General features: G+C 43.6%; 1 protein-coding gene across 1 annotated transcript in view; it reads left to right on the top strand.

Annotated features, from left to right (window-relative positions):
• Positions 1–22,143, top strand: part of MOB1B (MOB kinase activator 1B) — a 50,352-nt gene that overhangs the window by 14,061 nt on the left and 14,148 nt on the right. The window contains exon 2 of the mRNA XM_034431259.3: positions 19,078–19,244. Coding sequence (XP_034287150.1) covers positions 19,078–19,244 — 167 coding nt within the window. The remainder of the gene's footprint in view (positions 1–19,077; positions 19,245–22,143) is intronic.

The following is a 22,143-nucleotide window of genomic DNA, read 5'->3' as shown; positions in this document are numbered from 1 at the left end:
GTTTTCCCAGTTGCAATGTACGGCTGTGAAAGTTGGACCATGAGGAAGGCTGAGCGCCAAAGAATGGAGGCCTTTGAACTCTGGTGCTGGAGAAGACTCCTGCAAATCCCTTGGACTGCAAGGCGATCCAACCGGTCAGTCCTAGAGGAGATCAACCCTGACTGCTCTTGAGAAGACCAGATCCTGAAGAGGAAACTCAAATACTTTGGCCACCTAATGAGAAGGAAGGACTCCCTGGAGAAGAGCCTAATGCTGGGAACGATGGAGGGCCAAAGAAGAAGGGGACGGCAGAGAACGAGGTGGCTGGATGGAGTCCCTAAAGCAGTAGGCGTGAGCTTAAATGGACTCCAGAGGATGGGAGAGGACAGGAAGGCCTGGAGGAATGTGGTCCATGGGGTCGCGATGGGTCGGACACGACTTCACGACTAACAACAACAACAACAACTCACTGATCAGATTTCTTACATTTGTAGACATAATGCTGTAATCTGGGTATGCTTTTCATAGCCCATCAAATGAGTCCTGTGTTTCTGTTTCTAAGAAAAGAGTGGACAGGCATTTGTCTGAAACATAAGGTTTCCTGTTTGAGCAGGGGGCTGGACTAGAAGACCTCCGAGGTCCCTTCCAACTGTGTTATTCTGTTACGTTATTCTGTTTTTGAATCACGCAAAGCTCACGAGCAGAACAATGCTTCCCTGTCAACTGTAATTAACTGTCATTCATTTATTTAATAAATTTAGATAGCTGCCCACTTTCCAGAAGGACTTCTGAGTAATGAACAGATAAAATCACACTACACTAAAAAAAGATTGTTTTAAACAATAAACATGGTTACAGCCCTGATAAAATTCACATTCATCCATCCATCATTCCATGCCAGCTCCTTCAGTATCCTGGCTCCAGTACCTGAAGGGAAAGCTACTTATTCTTGCTAATTTCTTTACTCTGTGCTTGCTGAGAATAGGTTACCCATCTTCAGTTTGTTAAAGGGGCTGGGTATTTAACGTGTTTGTGTGTGTGTGTGTGTGTGTGTTGACTCAGCGGTTAAAGACCCTGAGTTTGTCAGCTTTCCAGCTGACAACCAGAGTTTGAGACCCAAGCGCCACGCAACGGGATGAGCTCCGGTCCTTGCCCCAGCTCTGTCCCACCTAGCAGATTGAAAGCGTGCAAATGTAAGTAGATAAATAGGTACCACTTGGGTAGGAAAGTGTAACAGTGTTTTGTGTGCCTCATGCTGGCCATATGACCACGGAAGCATCTTCAACCAATGTTGGCTCCCTCAGCTAAGAAAAGGAGATGATCACCACCACCTAGAGTCAGATATGTCTAGACAGGGGTAACGTTTACTTTTACCTTTATTTAACCATGATCCTGACCTTTAAAATGGCTTGGGATCTTGGTTATAGAGCAGGGATGGAAAACTATAGCCCTTTTATAACCTGTGGACTTCAACTCCCAGAATTCCATGCTGGCTCAAGCATTCTGGGAGTTGAAGTCCACAAGTCATAAAGGGGCCAAAGATCCCCTACCTCTGTTATATAGGATTCTTGGTTAAGGTTAACAACACATGATGATCATGGAAAACTGAATTTGAAGTTGATTGCCGGATCAACGTTTAAATCTCCCTGATTCACATATTTATAAATTATTTTATTTATTGTTACAGCTTGTAATGAGACCAGTACAGTCCTTGAATGGAGAACTCTTTATCGGTGGCTGCTACCCATAATGACAACAGTCCAAGCCCATATTTGGGAACAATATTTCAGATTATAAAATAGCATCGATAATCAGGAGAACTGTTGTTCTTGGAAGCTTATAAGAGACTGCCTGATTAGAATTGATGATTTTTTTTGTTGTTGTTGTTGTTGTTCTAATTTGGCAAGACTCTTCTCGTGATGAAACTTGGCATGTGTTGAAATAACCAGTTGCGTAGCTAGTTAATGTGTCCATGTTGGTAGGAAAATGAATTTCAATTTAATGTGGGCCATTTTTACTTCTAAGCCAGTGTTTCTCAACCTTGGTAGCTTGAAGATGGGTGGACTTCAACTCCCAGAATCCCCCAGCCAGCGCTGCTGGCTGGGGGATTCTGGGAGTTGAAGTCCACCCATCTTCAAGCTACCAAGGTTGAGCAATGCAAAGCAGGAAATTTTATGCTGCCGTCACATCACACAATAGGATTGTCTTAAATAATAATCTAGTAAAAATTCACATCTAAGAGTCCACTGTGTTATAAAGTTGAAATAATTCACCTGCAATTTGAGCTGCTTCTTTTAGCAAGGATATCCACTTAACAGAATTGTCAGTTATTTTGGTGATTATCTGCTTACTCTCTGCATCTATGGGTTTTGTGGAATAGGAATAAAATCAGTTTATTTTTCATTAGCATAGGTGTGGTGCAACTGGAACGATGAAGGGAGAGTTTTTGCAAACGGCAAGGTTGACAACTGTACAGAGAACTTCAGTATTGGGGATCTGAGAGGGTTGTGAGAGATTAAAGCAAATTGTGTTTTTACTGTATCATATATACCCGTGACGGCGAACCTATGGCATGCGTGCCATAGGTGGCACGCGGAGCCATATATGTGGGCACGCAAGCGTTGCCCTAGCTCAGCTCCAGTGCGCATGCGCATGTCGGCCAGCTGATTTTTGGACCTTCCGGGCCCACCGGAAGTCAGGAAACGGACCATTTCCGGCCTCTGGAGGGCCTCTTGGGGCGGAGGGTGGGGGAGGCCGTTTTCGCCCTCCTGAGGCTCTTAAAAAGCCTTTGGAGCCTGGGGTGAGCAAAAAACAGGCTTTCCGCTTTTTTTTTTTTTTTTTTTTTTTTTAATTTGATTTATATGCCGCCCTTCTCCGAAGACTCAGGGCGGCTTACAATGTGCTCAGCAATAGCCTTCATCCTTTTGTATATTTATACAAAGTCAGCTTATTGCCCCCACAAACTGGGTCCTCATTTCACCTACCTTAGAAAGGATGGAAGGCTGAGTCAACCTTGAGCCTTGGCGAGATTCGAACCCTGCAGTAATTGCAGGCAGCTGGTCTTAAGCAGCTTAATAACAGGGTGCCTTAAACCCTAGTACTACCAAGGCTCTTCCGCTTCCACCGGAAGTCAGGAAACGGGCTGTTTCTGGCCTCCAGAGGCCCTCCAGGGGGTGGGGAAGGCTGTTTTCACCCTCCCCAGATTCCTAGAAAGCCTCTAGAGCCTGGGGAGGGTGAAAAATGGGCCTACCTGGCCCACCGTGCCATCACATGTCAAAAGCAGGGAGAGCGCGTGGGGGGGGTCGTGGGCACATGCGCGGGGAGGCAGGGCACATTGAATTATGGGTGTGGGCACACATGCGCACGGCCCCACTGCACTCCCCCCGCTTTTGGCACACGTTGGCAAAAAGGTTAGCCATCACTGGTGTATACTATATACCAGTGATGGCGAACCTTTTTGGCACCAAGTGCTGAAAAGGACGTGCAGAAATGTTGCGCACATGTGCGCACACTCGTTGGGGTCGTGCTCCGGAAAAACTGAACTTCTGGGTTCTGGTGCGCATGCGCACCTGACAATCAGCTGGCTGGCGCGCATATGCACACTGCTTTTTGGCAGTGCCACGTGCATGAAGGACAGCTGATAGTCACGTGCGCATGCGCACCAGAAACCCAGAACACAAACAGGCAAGGCTGCACATGCTGGGCGACATGGCTTCGCGTGCCACTTTGGGCACACCTGCCGTAGCTTCGCCATCACGGCTATCCACATTATAGTATAATGTATATAATATAGTATATAATGGAGTATATTTTGGAGTGGTTTACAGGCGGTCCTCGACTTGCGACCACAATTGAGCCAAAGTTTCTGTCGTTAAGTGGGACGTTTGTTAAGTCAGTTTTGCCCCATTTTACGACCTTTCTTGCCACAGTTGTTGAGTGAATCACTGCAATTGATTAGTTAATAACCCGGTTGTTAAGTCAATCTGGCTTCCCCATTGACTTTACTTGTCAGAAGGTCGCAAAAGGGGATCATGGGTCATAAATATGAACCATTTGCCAAGCATCTGAGTTTTGATCACGTGGCCATGGGGATGCTGCAAAGGTCGTAACTGTGAAAAACGGTTATAAGTCACTTTTCTCAGTGCCGTTGTAACTTTGAACGGCCACTAAACGGACTGTTCTAAGTCGAGGACTACCTGTATAAGTATTTAAACTGATTTATAGATGTGGTCGTCTACAAAGGCCTTCAGTGACAGTGTACTCGTCTGCTTAAATTTCTGTGCCAGACAAGACAGCAGATTGTGTCCATCTGCAATTTGCCCCTCTTCACCCAGTATCCCAATCATATCAGCGGTGGACATCTGGAAACCTGACTTCTTTAGTTGAAAAATTAAAAATAACCACGACCACTTCCTCTGTTCTTAGGAAAGCTTCTAGAAGTTTTTTTTTTTTTAAAGGATGCAATGCTGTACTATATATTTCAATATGAAGAATTGAAGGGTAGTAATAGGGGATTACTGAGTAGTGGCTCAGTGGCTAAGACACTGAGCTTGTCGATCGAAAGGTCGGCAGTTCAGCGGTTCGAATCCCTAGTGCCGCGTGACGGGGTGAGCTCCCGTTGCTTGTCCCAGCTTCTGCCAACCTAGCAGTTCGAAAGCACTTAAAAAATGCAAGAAAAATAGGGACCACCTTTGGTGGGAAGGTAACAGTGTTCCATGCGCCTTTGGTGTTGAGTCATGCCGGCCACATGACCACGGAGACGTCTTCGGACATCTTCTCTTCGGCTTTGAAATGGAGATGAGCACCGCCCCCTAGAGTCGGGAACGACTAGCACATACGTGCGAGGGGAACCTTTACTTTTTTAATAGCATAAGTTGCATAAAATTACCTGTTAAATATTTTTAATATAGCCCCTCCTGTACAGAGAAAGGCACATAATGATCTAAATAAAGATTGATGCTTGAAGACTTGAGGTGCTGGGTGCATTTATTCGCAAGAAGGATTGAGGGCTATGGAAAAGTGTGATGTGGTTTCTGTAGTTTTATTCTGTTCTCTCTAGCTACACGTGGAGAATAAAGGAACATTGAACGTTTAATGCATTAAGCGTAGCTTTTTGCACGTCTATCTTGCACAGTATTCCACTTCAGTTTTTTTTTTTTAAAAAAAACCCAATTCACATTTCCGTTTAGATGACTTCTGTAGCCACATTATGTGAACATCTCAATTTGCAGTCTTCCCTTTTTAGTTCCTTCTCAACTCTGTCAATCGCCATTTTCAGGGTTTCCTTCTGAAAGGCTGATTTCATTTCATTTCACCGCTGCTTTTTTTTTAACAGGAAACCAGCATCTGTTTCTCAGGTTCTCTTTTATGCCAAGATAAGAATACACCTTTTCCGATCGCAGTACATTCAGAGTTTGCTGTTTCAGTCCTGGATTTAACTTGGGTGATTAACTTAACAGCTGGCTTACCCATGAAAAGATCCAGCGGCGTTTAACTTTACAAGAAGCAATCTTAAGTAATCCAGTGGCAAAGTTATAAAACAGATTTCTTGTTCTTTGAATGGATCTGTATCTCATGGCCTCCGTTTACAGTTGTAAATACACTGACTGGGGAATTAAGTGCAGATAAACACAGGGAGATTTTAAGTCTGTTTATGCAGTCATAAAATTCTGCAGTTAGTATATGTTTCTGGAAAGTGTCCTGAGTAATTTTTATTTGACTCCTTAGTTCCTTGCATCGCTTGGACTTTGAAACAATTTCTGTTGTTTTCTGTTTAAAATGTGTGAGTGTACATCTTCATTAGCCTTTCTCCCCATTCCTTTTGTCTGTGATTCCTTCCTTCCTTCCTTCCTTCCTTCCTCTGTCTTAGCTGTATTGTTTGGTCTACTTCCTTCCCGTAAATGTTTTCTGTCTTGATTCCATCCTTGCATTGAAATTTCTTCCGAAAGCTTCCCTTCAATCTCGTCCAGTTTTATCCTGTTTGAATTGGTAGTCAACACCAAATGAATTGTGAAGCATCACAGTTGTAATATACTAAGGGGTTTTCAGCATAAATTGTGACATGTTTATTCAACCGAGCAGCAGTGGTATATCTCTGTGTTTGATCGTCCAACATAGATAATTGAGTATCCATGCTGTACAGGGAGAGAATGCGAATTGTGCAAAGCAGGATGAATTTGATTTAAATCGAGTTGATTTAAATCACAATTTAAATCATGATTTAAATCACTAGTAAAAAGACTTGATTTAAATCAACTCGATTTAAATCATAATTTTTAAAGAGCAACTGTCATCTCTGCTACTCCTTTGACCCACTGTTGACTCACCGATAGTCCCAGTGTTGCAGAATATATAGCCTCATGCTAAATAACTAAGTTCCATTTCATGCTGAGTAAACTAAATTATTTATGTATCTTAAATAGAAAACTATCTTATGATAGATCTTTACCCCAAAAGTTTTTTATTAAAATAAATTCGATAAAAATAAAAAAAAAATCCGATTTAAATAAAAAAAATCCGATTTAAATAAAAAAAATCTGGGTTCTTTTGATTTTTAAAATCATTGATTTTTATCCACCCTGGTGCAAAGTAAAAATATTGTGGTGTTCACTTTGTGCTGGCCAAAAGAGACACTTAGAAAAGCTAGGGAGATGTAAAGGCTTACTACTTCCCTTTGCTCTCTTGTTTTGTCTACCCAGACATCATTCAGAGTTTCCCAGGGACTGCCCGCCGTTAAGTCTTTTGGATGCCTCGAGACTCTTCCAGGAGATATAAAAGGGATTGTATTGTGAATTAACATCCTAACTTATTTATTTTTATTTACTAATCAAACTTATATGGCTGGAAGTGACTTTCGGCGACGTACAACAGCCCAGCAAAACCAGTAAATAAATAACCCTAACCTTAACTCGGATTTACAATAGAATAGAATAGAATAGAATTTTTTATTGGCCAAGTGTGATTGGACACACAAGGAATTTGTCTTGGTGCATCTGCTCTCAGTATACATAAAAGAAAAGATACGTTCATCAAGAATCATAAGGTACAACACTTAATGATAGTCATAGAGTACAAATAAGCAATCAGGAAAAAATATCAATATAAATCGTAAGGATACAAGCAACAAAGTTAGTCATACAGTCATAAGTGGGAGGAGATGGGTGGTGGGAACGATGAGAAGATTAATAGTAGTGCAGACTTAGTGAATAGTTTGACAGAGTTGAGGGAATTATTTGTTTAGCAGAGTGATGGCGTTCGGGAAAAAACTTGTGTCTAGTTCTAGTGCTCTGTAGCGTCATTTTGAGGGTAGGAGTTGAAACAGTTGATGTCCAGGATGCGAGGGCTCTGTCGATATTTTCACAGCCCGCTTTTTGACTCGTGCATTATACAGGTCCTCAATGGAAGGCAGGTTGGTAGCCATTGTTTTTTCTGCAGTTCTAATGATCCTCCGAAGTCTGTGTCTGTCTTGTTGGGTTGCAGAACCAAACCAGACAGTTATGGAGGTGCAGATGACAGACTCAATAATTCCTCTGTAGAACTGGATCAGCAGCTCCTTGGGCAGTTTGAGCTTCCTGAGTTGGTGCAGAAAGAACATTCTTTGTTGTGCTTTTTTGATGACGTTTTTGATGTTAGCTGTCCATTTTAGATGGACAACAGTTTGTCTAGTGACCGTTGGAAGTTACAACATCACTGAAAAAAGTGACCAAAGACTGTTTTTCACACTTACAACCATTACAACATCCTTGTAGTCTTGTGATCGTATTGTCTGGATCAGTTTGCTTACATAATAGTACTTTTCCAGTTCCTAATTTCTACCTCTATTATGCCAACCACTGATAAAACAAGTCCCATGTTTGAAAATAATTCTGTATCTTCTTTTTCTTTTATCTTTAATGTCAACCTGTCCATTTCTGCACATAGTGTTTCTTAAACCCTCACTTTGCTTTTTGGATTGATTTGATCAAGCTCTCATTATCCAGTTATTTTTCCTGTACGGGTTTTATATATATATATATAAAATAGGTGATCCCCTGCCATAAAGCTGCTTGCTCTTTGGATTGAAATTTTAAGACCGCCGTGCATTACACGGAACAGCTGAGAGAAAAATCAGTAATTTCTCTGGATTTTCTTCAATTCTGCTGTTGGGTGTTCTTTGCATCAGTGTAGGGCAAACATTCCTCCGTTCCAAAACAGAAGTTCAGCCAGTCCTTTTCATTAAGTTTGTAAGGAAGCTTTCGGTGTTGTGTTATTACATCCAACAATTATTTCACAAGGCATCTGATCCTTCAGTGTTGTTTTAGCCTTTGCAACCACATACCAATATACTGTACCCGCTGAGATCTCGTTTACCAACTTTATGGACAAATGCACTCTTTTATTTCCTGTCCTTTTTAAATGGATTTTGTGCTTTTTCTTTTTCTTGTTCTTTCAGGGATGTAATTGTGGCTCAGCAATCTGATTTTGAAATGTGTTGAGTTTGTCAGTTTAATCAGAAAGGCTGAGGTTAGAAGGTCCCCAAAATATCTATTCCAACATACCAACATTATTGGGCTTGCATTCTTTTTTTGCTTTTTCCTTAGCTTTTTTTTTTTTTTTAATTTGATTTATATCCCGCCCTTCTCCGGAGACTCAGGGCGGCTTACAGTGCGTTAAGCAATAGCCTTTATACTTTTATATATTTTTACAAAGTCAGCTTATTGCCCCCACAAACTGGGTCCTCAATTTACCTACCTTAGAAAGGATGGAAGGCTGAGTCAACCTTGAGCCTGGCGAGATTCGAACTTACTTTAATTGCAGACAGCTGGTGTTAAATTACAGTGCTTTTGTCTATTGAGCTATCCAGGCTCCTATTTTTACGTCATTCATTTGCTCCTCCTTTTCTGGATAGGCACAAAATCTACATTTCCCCCCACCCCTCTTTTTGGGGTCTACTAATTTAAAATAGAATAGAGTTGGAAGGGACCTTGGAGGTCTTCTAGTCCAGCTCCCTGCTCAAGCAGCAGAACCTATATCCGTGATGGTGAACCTATGGCACGTGTGCCAGAGGTGGCACGCAGAACCCTCTCTGTGGGCACACACGGTGTCACCAGCTATTCTTCTGGTTTCCGGTGTGCACATCAGCGCTGGCCATCTGGTCTTCATGGGCACCAGAATCTGGCCTGAAAACAACCAAAACCAGCCAAAAAACGGGCTGTTTTCGGGACATGTGTGAAGGCATTTTGAGGCTGTTTTTGGGTCGTTTTTCGGGTCGTTTTTCAGCCTTTGGGGCAATTTTTGGGGTGTTTTCAGGATGATTTTCAGGGCATTTTTCAGCCGTTTTGGGGCCATTTTGAGGCATTTTCAGGGCATTTTTGGGGCCAGTTTTCAGCCGTTTTGGGGGCATTTTCGGGTTGTTTTCAGGACGTTTTTCGGGATGTTTTTCAGCCTTTGCGGGCCATTTTTCAGAGTGTTTTCAGGGCATTTTTGGGCTGTTTCAGGGTGCGTTTCAGGGCATTTTTCAGCCATTTTTGGGCCATTTTGGGAGCGTTTTCAGGGGTGTTTTCAGGGTGTTTTTGGGGCCGGTTTTGGGCCATTTTTCAGGATGTTTTTTGGGCTGTTTTCAGGGCCCTTTAGGGGCCAAAAACAGCCCAGAAAACAGCCTGAAAACAGGCATGTGCACCCCGGCCAGCTGGTCTTCAGGTTTCCGGTGCTCTGATGTGCGCGAAGACCAGCTGGCCGGCACTCCAGCACGAGCACACATGCATGCGCATGCACGCACATTCCAGTTTGGATACTCGGTGCTGAAAAGGTTCACCATCACTGACCTATAAGTGACTGTCTAGTAACTCGTCTGTTCTTAAAAACCTCCAGTGATGGAGCACCCACGATACCTGGTGGCAAGCTGTCCCACTGGCTAATTGTCCTCCCTGTTAGGAAGTTTCTCCTTAATTCCAGGTTGCTTCTCTCCTTGATTAGTTTCCATCGATTGTTTCTTCTCCTGCCCTCCGGTGCTTTGGAGAATAATTTGACCCCCCCTCTTCTTTGGGGCAGCCCCTCAAATACTGGAATACTGCTATTGTGTCACCCCCTAATTCTTCTTTAGACTAGTCAATTTTCATGCTAATAATTCCCATACAGTATATCTAGGCCGATCTGTCTACATGGCATGTGTCAAAGCTGATAAATGATTTTGTGTCAATACGGTAAGCTTAAAATCTGTATCTTGATTGTTTATTTTGCGGCATTCGTTTTTGCATTTGTACTTTTCATCTCCACACACCGCCTGTCATTTCTCAGATGGCTTATCTGAGGCCTTTGCCTTCTTTTAGCACACGGTTTATGTCTGGGGATGTGCGTGTGGCATGTATCCGTGCAGCTCCTGTTTTTCCAACTTTACCATGAGCCATGTTGCTCAACAGGTTTCTTCATGACGTTAATGCAGCAGTGACTTACACCTCTTTCCAATCTTCATTTATCCTATAAAAGAGAAATAGTTTTTGCTGAATTTCACTCTTCCAGGTCTTCAGCAGAGTCCCCTGTTCTCCCAACTTGTTGTACACAACCTCCTAGCTTTAATGACCATATGGTCTAGTGGTTAAGGCACCCAGAAACCAGGAAAATACGAGTTCTAGTCCTGCCTTAGACGTTAAAATAAACAGCTGGGTGACTTTGGGCCAATCACCAGGAGACTGAGTTCTAGTCTTCCCTTCAGCATGAAAGCCGGCTGGGTGACTTTGGTCCGTTTGCTAGGAGACTGTGAGTTCTAGTCCTGCCTTAGGCAAGAAAGCCAGCAGGGTGACTTTGGTCCATTTACTAGGAGTCCGTGAGTTCTAGTCCTGCCTTAGGCATGAAAGCCGGCTGGGTGACTTTGGTCCATTTGCTAGGAGTCCGTGAGTTCTAGTCCTGCCTTAGGCAAGAAAGCCGGCTGGGTGACTTTGGTCCATTTGCTAGGAGACTGTGAGTTCTAGTCCTGCCTTAGGCATGAAAGCCGGCTGGGTGACTTTGGTCCATTTGCTAGGCGTCTGTGAGTTCTAGTCCTGCCTTAGGCAAGAAAGCCAGCAGGGTGACTTTGGTCCTTTTGCTAGGAGTCTGTGAGTTCTAGTCCTGCCTTAGGCAAGAAAGCCAGCAGGGTGACTTTGGTCCTTTTGCTAGGAGTCTGTGAGTTCTAGTCCTGCCTTAGGCAAGAAAGCCAGCAGGGTGACTTTGGTCCTTTTGCTAGGCGTCTGTGAGTTCTAGTCCTGCCTTAGGCAAGAAAGCCAGCAGGGTGACTTTGGTCCTTTTGCTAGGCGTCTGTGAGTTCTAGTCCTGCCTTAGGCAAGAAAGCCAGCAGGGTGATTTTGATCCATTTGCTAGGAGTCTGTGAGTTCTAGTCCTGCCTTAGGCATGAAAGCTGGCTGGATTGATCTTGGGCTAGTGTCCTTCTCAGCCCAACTCACCTCACAGGATTGTTGCTGGGAAAATAGGAAGTAGAAGGACTATTGAGCTATTTATAAAAGTAATAAAAGCTGTACAAAAATGACCATTTTAAAAAATAAATTATTTGAGGGAAACCTAAATCTTTTTAGGGGAAGTATGGTATAATAAATAATGAGGTTGTTATATAATCTATGGATGACACTGAGAAAGTATGCGGTCAGCTTTTTTTTCCCCCGAGTGGATTAATTAAATTTACTGGCAGAGGATGCCAGGCAGACAAATAACATATTTTCTATAACGTTTATCAATTCATGTAATTCACTGCTGTAATAGTCAGCAGCTTAGAGAATTTTAAAAAGGGATTTTGACAGATTCATTATGAACCATTTTCTGGGCTGTTTTTCCAAGTTGTCTAAATAAAATCATATTTTATCTTGTTTCTCTTTGATTTTTTTTTAAAAGAGAGGTTTGCAGCAATAGATGAAATAATTACTACTTACTAAACTCGCTTTCCTTATCTTGGATGTTCTCCAGATGTTTCCATTTTAATGGCCAGATATCTCAGCATTAATTCTGGGAGTTGAAGTCAGCATATCTGGATAATTGCTTAGATTAAAGGCTGAATTCACTGGCCCTTAAAGCTACAGCAGTGTAGAATTCCAGGTGTAAGACCTTCATTATTTAGTTTCATTATTTAGCTGAATATGAGTGACAAAGTAACAGGGTGGATTTGATTTAAATCGAGTTGATTTAAATCACAATTTAAATCATGATTTAAATCACTAGTAAAAGGGCTTGATTTAAACCAACTCGATTTAAATCATAATTTTTAAAGAGCAACTGTCATCTCTGCTACTCCTTTGACCCACTGTTGACTCACCGATGGTCCTAGTGTTGCAGAATATACAGCCTCATGCTACATAACTAAGCTCCATTTCATGCTGAATAAACTAAATTATTTATATATCTTAAATAGAAATCTATTTTACGATAGATTTTTACCCCAAAAGTTTTTTATTAAAATAAATTTGATAAAAATCAAAAAAATCCAATTTAAATCAAAAAAATCAGATTTTTTTGATTTTTTTTTTTTTAAATCATTGATTTTTATCCACCCTGCAAAGTAATAAGGAAACTACATGGTCACCGATATGTGAATTTTCATAATTGAGATTTAAATAAAATTCTGAGTGTCTTTTTTTCTTTAACCTATTTTAGTTTTGGAAGCTGAATAGTCCGGAAGTATCAGCTGCTAAATACATGCACAAACTTTCTGCTGAAAAAAATGTCTTCTCCTCATGCTTTGCTTCTAAAGTGTCAGCCAAAAACTGGAAGTATGGTTTTGAACATGTAATTTAGGAAGGAAGACTAAAGCAGTGGGGAGGTGCAGTTCCTGCTCTCTATATGGTAAAAGAGGAAGTAGACAACATTGCTTTAACAAACATTTCGGAGCTTTAAAAAATGTCGAAGGGCCCCTGCATTCGTCATAAGGATGTTTCAGCGGCAATGAGATTTAAAACTGACACTTCCTTGAAGGTTTGGCCTCTATTAAAAACTAGAAATAAGACACCCCACTTGAAATAAATCTTCATTTCTTACTTGCATAAGAAAGGATATAGATGGGGGATGGGCTTCAAAAATTTTAGCAAGGGGTTCTCTGCCCGGTTGCTGGGTGGGTGTGGCCAGGGTGGGCGTGGCCTAGTCGGCCTCCTGCACCATGGCGGGGTGGGGGGGTGTTTTGCCTTTCCCAGGGTCCGGAGCCTTTCTTTGAGCCTCCAGGAGGGCAAAAATGGCCTCCCCAGGCTCCGGAGGCCCTTTGCAGGTCAGAAATGAGCCCGTTTCCGGCCTTCCCGAACTTCCAGTAGGCTCGTTTTTTGCCCTCCCCGAGCCTCCATGCGCGCCCTGCACTTACCTGCATCCAAAACGGCCCGGGTGGGGACTCCTAGGGGGGCGGGGGGGGGCAGTCAGGAGTGGGATTTGGGGGTTCTCCAAACTGCACAGAATTTTAGCTAGAGGTTCTCCCGAACCCCTGTGAACCCCCAGCACCTCACCCCTGGGTATAGAAATATAATGACTCTGTACATTGGATAGATCATTCTAAAACACATTTTCTGTGTAGAATTATAGGACGTAAAACCTGCCTATACAGGTAGTCCTCGACATACGACTACAGTTCAGTTCAGAATGAATGTTGCTGTGTGAGAAGTTTGTTAAGTGAGTTTTGCCCCATTTTACGACTTTTCAGTGAATCCCTGCAGTTGTTAAATTAGTAACACGGTTGTTAAATGAATCTGGCTTCCCCGTTGACCTTGCTTGTCAGAAGGTTGCAAAGGGGGATCACATGACCCCAGGACACGGTCATAAATATGAGTTAGTTCAAACACATATCACCAATACAATTCTATACAAACAATTTAATGTTTGAACCTATATGTTGATATGGCCTATAGGCTAATCTCTTTCTCTCTCTCCCCCACCCTCTCTCTCTCTCTGTGTGTGTGTGTGTGTGTTGTTGTTGTTGTTGTCAGGCATCCAAATGTAAATTACGTGACCCTGGGGATGCTGCAATAGTCATAAGTGTGAAAAACGGTCATAACTCACTTTTTTCAGTGCTGTCGTAAATTTGAATGGTCACTAAATGAACTTTTTGTAAGCCAAGGACTAGCTATAGTTGTTTTCTTTCAGAAACGATTTGGACATACCTATTTAACCAGCATTTATGGGGTTGGCACCCCTTAAACGTTCAGAATAAGATTATATCTCAGAATGCCTATTACAATGCTTTGTAATAGGCATTCTGAGCAGTGATGAAATCCAATTTTTTTTACTACCAGTTCTGTGGGCGTGGCTTGGTGTGTGTGGCAGGGGAAGATCACCATTCCCTCCCCACTTCTGGGGAAAGGATATTGCAAAATCTCCATTCCCACCCCACTCTGCGGCCAGCCAGAGGTGGTATTTGCTGGTTCTCTGAACTACTCAAAATTTCCGCTACCGGTTCCCCAAAACCTGTCAGAATCTGCTGGATTTCACCCCTGATTTTAAGATATAACAGGACTCTTAACCCATCCAAATTTTTCAAACTTTACAAAAGGCCAATTGGGTTGGAGCCAGAGGTGGGTTTCAGCAGGTTCTGACCAGTTCTGGAGAACCGATAGCAGAAATTTTGAGTAGTTTGGCAAACCGGTAGTAAAAATTCTGACTGGCCCCGCCCCCATCTATTCTCTGCCTCTCAAGTCCCAGCTAATCGGGAGGAAATGGGGATTTTGCAGTAATCTTCCCCTGGATTAGAGAGGGAATGGAGATTTCACAGTATCCTTCCCCTGCCACGCCCGCCATGCCACGCCCACAGAAACAGTAGTAAAAAATTTTGAAACCTACGACTGGTTGGAGCCTTCTAAGCTTCAGAGAAAAATATTACATAGAGCAGGGGGCCACTGCAGAAAAGGCCCATCTTCTAGTCCCCATTAGCCAACGTTCTTTGACTGACAGGATGTACAGCATGCCCAATTTGCTAGATTGAATTGGATAGGTAAAAGCCCAGGGTGAAATGCTACTGGTTCACTCTGGTTCGGGCGAACCAGTAGCGATAAAAACTATCGGTTCGCTTGAACCGTTGGGGGAAAAAAGCTACGATCACCTGTGCCGCGCGGTTTAGCTTTGCTAGGAAACAGGATTTCCTGCTTTCTAACGAAGCTACACCGCGTGCCACAGCTGGTTCCCCCCCCCTCGCTGTTCTACTTACCTTCCCAAGCCTCCTTTTGGTGTGCACTTCACATGTGCACGCACTGCGCGTTTGGTGTGCATGCGCAGCCAGCAAACCGGTTCAGATTTCACCACTGGTAGAGACTCTTGGAAAAAGGCAGTCCCTCGGGTAACCTAATCCCAAGGCATATAGCTCTTTCAAGGTGACAGCCAGCACCTTGAATGGCACCGTACGATGCCATTACATCACTAAAACCGAGTTAATATCGTCTCCTTGGAGCTTGGACAAGCAGCTACTTGGACCGAGTATCCTTAAAGCAATTAAGGATTGTGTAATGGCTTTTAGAATGTAAAATATAGGTCAGAAGGATTGGGGGAGAAGGGATCTCTCTTCTTTTGCCCTCTAATACATTCTCAGTTTGTAGCCTCATCCCTAATACCTAGAGGAGAGTTGCAAAGGTGATTTTTTTCAAGAGGCAACTGGACTTTCTGGGGTTTTTTTTCTTTGAAGACGTTTCGCTTCTCATCCAAGAAGCTTCTTCAGGCTGGATGGTGGAGAAATGGAAGGATTTATATTCCTTGCAGACATTTTATTTATTTATTTATTTAATTTGTATACCGCCCTTCTCCCAGAGGGGACTCAGGGCGGTGAACAGCCAAAATTAAAAAAAACATACAAATACAAAAGTTAAGATAATTAAAAAAGAATTAAATCATTAGCTTCCCAATTTAAAACCCCCAAATCCTTGAAATGTAAAATCCCAATTAAAAACCATTTAGGCTAGGCCGGCTTGGTGGAATAAAAACGTCTTCAGGGCTTTACGGGAGGTCCGGAGGTCCGGGATCAATCGTATTCCAGGAGGCAGCTCATTCCATAGGGCGGGTGCCCCCACAGAGAAGGCTCTCCCCCTGGGGGCCGCCAGCCGACATTGCCTGACCGACGGCACCCTGAGGAGGCCCTCTCTGTGAGAGCGTATTGGCCGGTGGGAGGTTATCAGTAGCAGCAGGCGGTCTCGCAAATATCCTGGCCCTAAGCCATGGAACGCTTTAAAGATGAGAACCAACACCTTAAAGCGCACCCGGAAGACCACCGGGAGCCAATGCAGCTCGCGCAGGAGAGGTGTTACGTGGGAGCGCCACGTCGCTCCCAAAATCACCCGCGCGGCCGCACTCTGCACCAGCTGGAGCCTCCGGGTGCTCCTCAAGGAGAGCCCCACGTAGAGAGTGTTGCAGTAGTCCAGGCGTGACGTGACCAGGGCATGAGTGACCGTGCACAAGGAATCCCGATCCAGAAAGGGGCGCACATCTGGTCATTTGCATCCTTTTAGGGAGTCCTTGAGGCCTCCTGGAGGTTTATCTGTGCCATCAGGGTCACCTGAGTAGTGCAAATGGATATGGAGCCGCCTTGGAACTGTTGAAAGGACTGTGTTGAAAGGACCGGAGATAGATGATGTCTTTCATTGAGAAGTTGGAGCTGTGCCTTTTCTGCAGGACGTTTTCTGCCCTGTGTTCCTTCAGTATTGAGCAGAAGCTGTTGGGGATGCATCTCAAACTGAAGCGCGGATCAGGGGGTGCTATTCAGCAGGTTCTGACAGGTTCTGGAGAACCGGTAGCGGAAATTTTGAGTAGTTTGGAGAACCGGCAAATACCACCTCTGGCTGGCCCCAGAGTGGGGTGGGAATGGAGATTTTGCAATATCCTTCCCCCAGGAGTGGGGAGGGAATGGGGATTTTGCAGTATCCTTCCCCTGCCACGCCCACCAAGCCACACCACACCGTGCCCACAGAACTGGTAGTAAAAAAAAAATTTGAGTTCCACCACTGGCACAGATGGTTCCTGTAGTCTGCAATTTTTCTGGAAATCCGTTCATACTCCCGCACCATTCGAAGGGTGTACATCCCAAGCTCAATGTCTATGGAGATTCTCAATCATCCTCAGTCTGAAAACAAAAACAAAAAAAAAAAAACCATGACCTGGATGACTGAGAATCTCCATAGACACCTAGAGGAGAGCTTCTTTTTTTTTTCCACTGCAAAATCAGGTGCATGGGACGATCTGAGTTTAAACAGCAGCAAAGGATCAAGCCTAAAATCTTTTCCATTTGCGAGGTTGCTCAGTATTAATTATCTGTTGAGTTGGGACCAGATATTTTGGATGATTGGAAGAAGTGCCCTGTAAGCGCAATAAATAATTTCCCGCATTTTATGCATCGCAAAAATAAGATCATTGCTTTAACTTGCCTTTGATATTTCTTGCCAATACATAACTTTGGCCGTCATCGGTTTCAAGCTGACTTGCGTTTTGTTTTTGCACCTGTTCAAAACGAAGGGCACTTCTATGTAAAGATTTATGTAGCATAAATTTAATAAGGATAAGTTATAACCAGAGAGGGGTTTCAGCAGGTTCCGACCAGTTCTGGAGAACCGGTAGCGGAAATTTTGAGTAGTTCAGAGAACCGGTAGTAAAAATTCTGACTGGCCCCACCCCCATCTATTCTCTGCCTCCTGAGTCCCAGCTGATTGGGAGGGAATGGAGATTTTGCAATATCCTTTCCCTGGAGTGGGGTGGGAATGGAGATTTCACAGTATCCTTCCTCTGCCACGCCCACCAAGCCACGCCCACCAAGCCACACCACACAGCACTTTGAAACCCACCACTGCTTATAACTCAGTAACATTTTGGGGGGGCAAGTATCAACTCCTAAGATAATTTTATTGTTGTATTAGAAAATGTCCTATTTAAGCTAATTTTGATGGTGGAGCTCTTAGAACAGACACTTGGGCCGCATCCGGCCTGCTGGATGCTTAGATCTGGCCCTCAGGGTCACTCTGGAAACGGGGAAGGACCAGCCTGTGGTGCCTCTGCCAGCGAAAACAGAGCTCGGGAGGGCTGCATCCAGGGGTTTCAAACTCGATTTCATTGAGAGACGCAACAGGATTGTGTTTGATCTCGGGGAGGGGGGAACGGGGAGGGCGTGGCCAGCCTCATGTCACTCATCAAGGCCCCGTTTTTGGCCATGATGGCCTCCTGTAGCCCCCTGCCAGCAAAAACGGAGCTTAGGAGGGGCCGCCCGTGAGTCCTCCTGAGCTCCTTTTTTTGCTGCAGGAGGCCGTTGTGGCCGAAAACGGGGCTTCAATGAGTGACGTCAAGCTGGCCACGCCCCCCCTGGCCACACCCATCCCCCCATGTTCTCCTAGTCCTCCAAGGTCAAACACAATCCTGATGCCTCTCTCAATGAAATTGAGTCTGACACCCCTGCCTTAGAACGCTTTCCGCTATTTGGGGCTATTTTGATTCTTCTGCCCGTTATGTTTTGTTAATCGTTATTTTTGTCTGTTTTAATACTGTATGCTGCCTAGAGTTGTTTCCAAATTACAGGCAGTCTTCAATTTGCAACCATTCGTGTAGTGACCATTCAGAGTTACTACAGCACTGAAAAAAGTGACCAGTTTTCACACTTAACGACCATTGCAGCATCCCCATGGTCAAGTGATCAAAATTTTGGCTTCCAACCAGCGAAGTCAATAGGAGAAGCCAAATTCGCTGAATGACCACATGATTCGCTTAACAACTGCAGTGGTTTGTTTAACAGCTGCGACCAAAAAAGGTCGCAAAATGGGGCTAAACTCAAGTTAACGACTGGCTAGCTAAACAATCAAAATTTTGGGGTCAGTTGTGGTTGTAAATTAAGACTGCCTGCATGTGTTTTCGGTCAACAAAATACTGCTATCTCAGAACATTGAGGCCTTGAGGGGATTTGACAATCTTACAGATGATTGTTTTAATCATTTTTTAAAGTTTAATTTAATTGGGAGGGTTGTGGATGCCATCTGGGTTGGATGCAACAATGCTGACCTCCGAGAGACATTAATCCTATTTAATGTAACTCTTCATATTGCTTGTGAAGCAATAAACCAAGAATGTGTGAAAATAGAAATGATTTCCCGGCTTCTGGTGCTCAGCGTCTTTTCTGAAGCCAAAATATCCTTCTCCTTTTTGCAGTGGTAGCCGCTCTTCTAAAACTTTTAAACCAAAGAAGAACATTCCGGAAGGCTCCCACCAATATGAGCTGCTGAAACACGCGGAGGCGACTCTTGGAAGTGGCAACTTACGGATGGCTGTTATGTTGCCCGAAGGCGAAGATCTAAACGAATGGGTTGCCGTGAACAGTAAGGAGAATCTGCTTTGGTTCTGTATATGTTTTCAAGCACTGATCCATGAGGAAAAAAACATCTTATTTTGTCTTTAATATAATCCATTCCTCCTGGAATTGGTCAACTGAGACATACTATTTAGTAGGAAGTACAGGAAGTCTTCGACTTACAACAGTTCATTTAGTGGCCATTCCGGGATTCTACCGGTTCAGACCAGTTCGGGCAAACCTGTAGCTCCGACAATCAGCTGTGAGCGAACCGGTTCGCTCTGACAATCAGCACTTTACTTACCTTTATATCCTTTGTTTGAAGCCCAGCTGATCGGCGCGGTAAAGTGGATTGCCGCGCCTTAGCTGTTTTACTCACCGGGGCTGCAGTAGAAAGTAAGATTTAGCACTTAATTCAAACGCACCACATGCACGCTCAGCGAACCAGTTATTACACTGGTTGAATCCCACCACTGGCCGCCTTTCGAAGTTACAACGGCACTGGGAAAAAAGTGACTTATGACTGCTTTTCACACTTAACGACCGTTGCGTCATCCCCGGGGGTCACGTGATTTACATTTGGATGTTTTGACAACCGACTCAAGTGGATGACAGTGGCAGTATCGTTAAGTGTGAAAAACGGTCATAAAGTCACTTCTTTTCAGTGCCGCTGTAACTTCGAATGGTCCCTAAACGAAGTGTTGTAAGTCTCGAGGGCTACCTGTGTTTTACAATATTTGTAAATCCCTCATCGTCATGAATCTGGATGACGAACAACCCAAGAGACTGTAATGAAATAAAAGCGCCACAGCCGAAAGCAGTTGGTTAGAAGACAGTTAAACGAAAACAGGAAGCTAAAAACTTAAGGCTGTTCGGGTGGCCTTAAACCCCAGAAATATTGCCCTGCTTTGAATTCACGGCAGGACAGTTTGATAAAACAAATTTGTGCAGCAAAAACATTAAACTTCACCTCCTTTCTGAACTCTGCTGGAAACGAAGCTGGCTTAAGAAGCGGTCGTCTGGATTCAATCTGTTCCTTGGTTTTGGCAACAATGCCAGCCAGATGTTCTGTCTGGACTCATGTTACCATGGTTCCTGATTTAGTTATTTTTAGCCGAAATGTACCAAAGAAAAACACAATAAGCAGATCTAATATTAATAATATACTGATTCTACAGTTTTTTTTTAAAAAAGGAATGAATACTAATGTCTATTCATTTAAATAAAACTAAAAAAAGGCCCGTGTAATAACATAATAACATAATGTATGTAATAACATAATTTCCCAGTTGATGAATTCCCCTCCGTTTCCCTCCTTCCTACTCATGCTTTTAGTTACGTTTCTGTTTGTGGACATGTGGTCTCTGTTTACTCGTTTCCACCTGGTTTACTAGTCTCACAAAAAGACTGCAGGCAGTTTTACCATTCTTGCTTTCCTCTTCAGCTATTCAACTTTCAATGAGTAGCCCATCTTTTTTTTTTTTTTTTAATTTGATTTATATGCCGCCCTTCTCCGGAGACTCAGTGCGGCTTACAATGCGTTAAGCAATAGCCTTCATACTTTTGTATATTTTTTACAAAGTCAGCTTATTGCCCCCACAAACTGGGTCCTCAATTTACCTACCTTAGAAAGGATGGAAGGCTGAGTCAACCTTGAGCCTGGCGAGATTCGAACTTACTAATTGCAGACAGCTGGAGTTAAATTACAATGCATTAGTCTGCTGAGCTATCCAGGCTCAGTTCTTCATAATTGTTTTAAGGCAAATGGGTAAATTCCATGAGTGAAAACCTTGAAGTCACTTTAAGTTTTGTTCCGATATATGGAACAGCTCTGGTGAGGTTTGCCTCTTTCCCTCTTCCATCATCATCATCATCATCATCAGATTGATGAAAGGAAAAAGAAAAGACTATTCCACCATACATTTGTCATCTCTTTTACTTTAAAAAAAAAAATTAAGGGTTATCACTACAGCTAGTCCTGGACTTACAACTGTTTGTTAGTGGCTGTTCAAAGTTTACAGTGGCGCCGGAAAAAAGTGGTTTTCACACTTACGACTGTCGCAGCATCCCCATAGTCATGGGATTCAAATTTGAACGCTTGGCAACTGGTTCGTATTGATGACGGTTGCAGTGTCCCGGGGTTGTGTGATCCCTTTTTGCCACCTTCTGATCAGCAAAGTCAATGGGGGAAGTCAGATTCATTTATCAACCATGTCACTAACTGAACAACTACAGTGATCCACTCGACAACTGTGGCAAGAAAGGTTGCAAAATGGGGCAAAACTCACTTAACATGTATCTTCGCTTAACAACAGACATGTTGGGCTCAAATGTGGTCGTAAGTGGAGAAGTACCTGTATCTGATTTTTCCACACAATTCACTAGTTCTCCCTGGCCAGCCATGCCTTCTGGTTTTATATGGGAAGAGAAGGGCAGGCAGCTGAGCAGGAATAGCCCTGGAAGTCGGGGATCGGCAATTGCAAGGATATCTGTGTGTCCCCAATAACACACCCTGGCCAGTTGGAGTGGAGGTGTTTGCCGCCGGATTGCATAGCCCCGCCTTGCACTGACAGAGGTTGGAAGTCATCAATTTCAATACCTATTCTGCCCCAGCTACGGACCCCAAAGAACGCAGCACACACAAACTCTATACAAAGCTTATTTTACTCAAATAACTCAGTCTTTATCAACCAAAGGCTGTTAATGAACTGTCTTAACAGCCTACCAGAATTCTAAGATAAGGGAATCACAGTCTTACTAGAGTAGGCAGAAAGCCCAGAAGCAATTTTACAGACATGAAGGAGAGTGAACTAAAGTTGTTCCCTACAGTTTGCTGCAAGCGGCGTTCCTCCTTAAATAGGCTAAGGGAGTGGCCAATTAGCCCCAAGCCTTACTCTCGAGGAGATCTCCTCCTGAGGAGCCACTCC

This window comes from Pantherophis guttatus, chromosome 8 (genome assembly GCF_059756535.1).
Source record: "Pantherophis guttatus breed Tessera chromosome 8, ASM5975653v1, whole genome shotgun sequence".
In the NCBI taxonomy this organism is placed as follows: domain Eukaryota; kingdom Metazoa; phylum Chordata; class Lepidosauria; order Squamata; family Colubridae; genus Pantherophis; species Pantherophis guttatus.
This window is presented reverse-complemented; position numbering and strand designations above follow the sequence as displayed.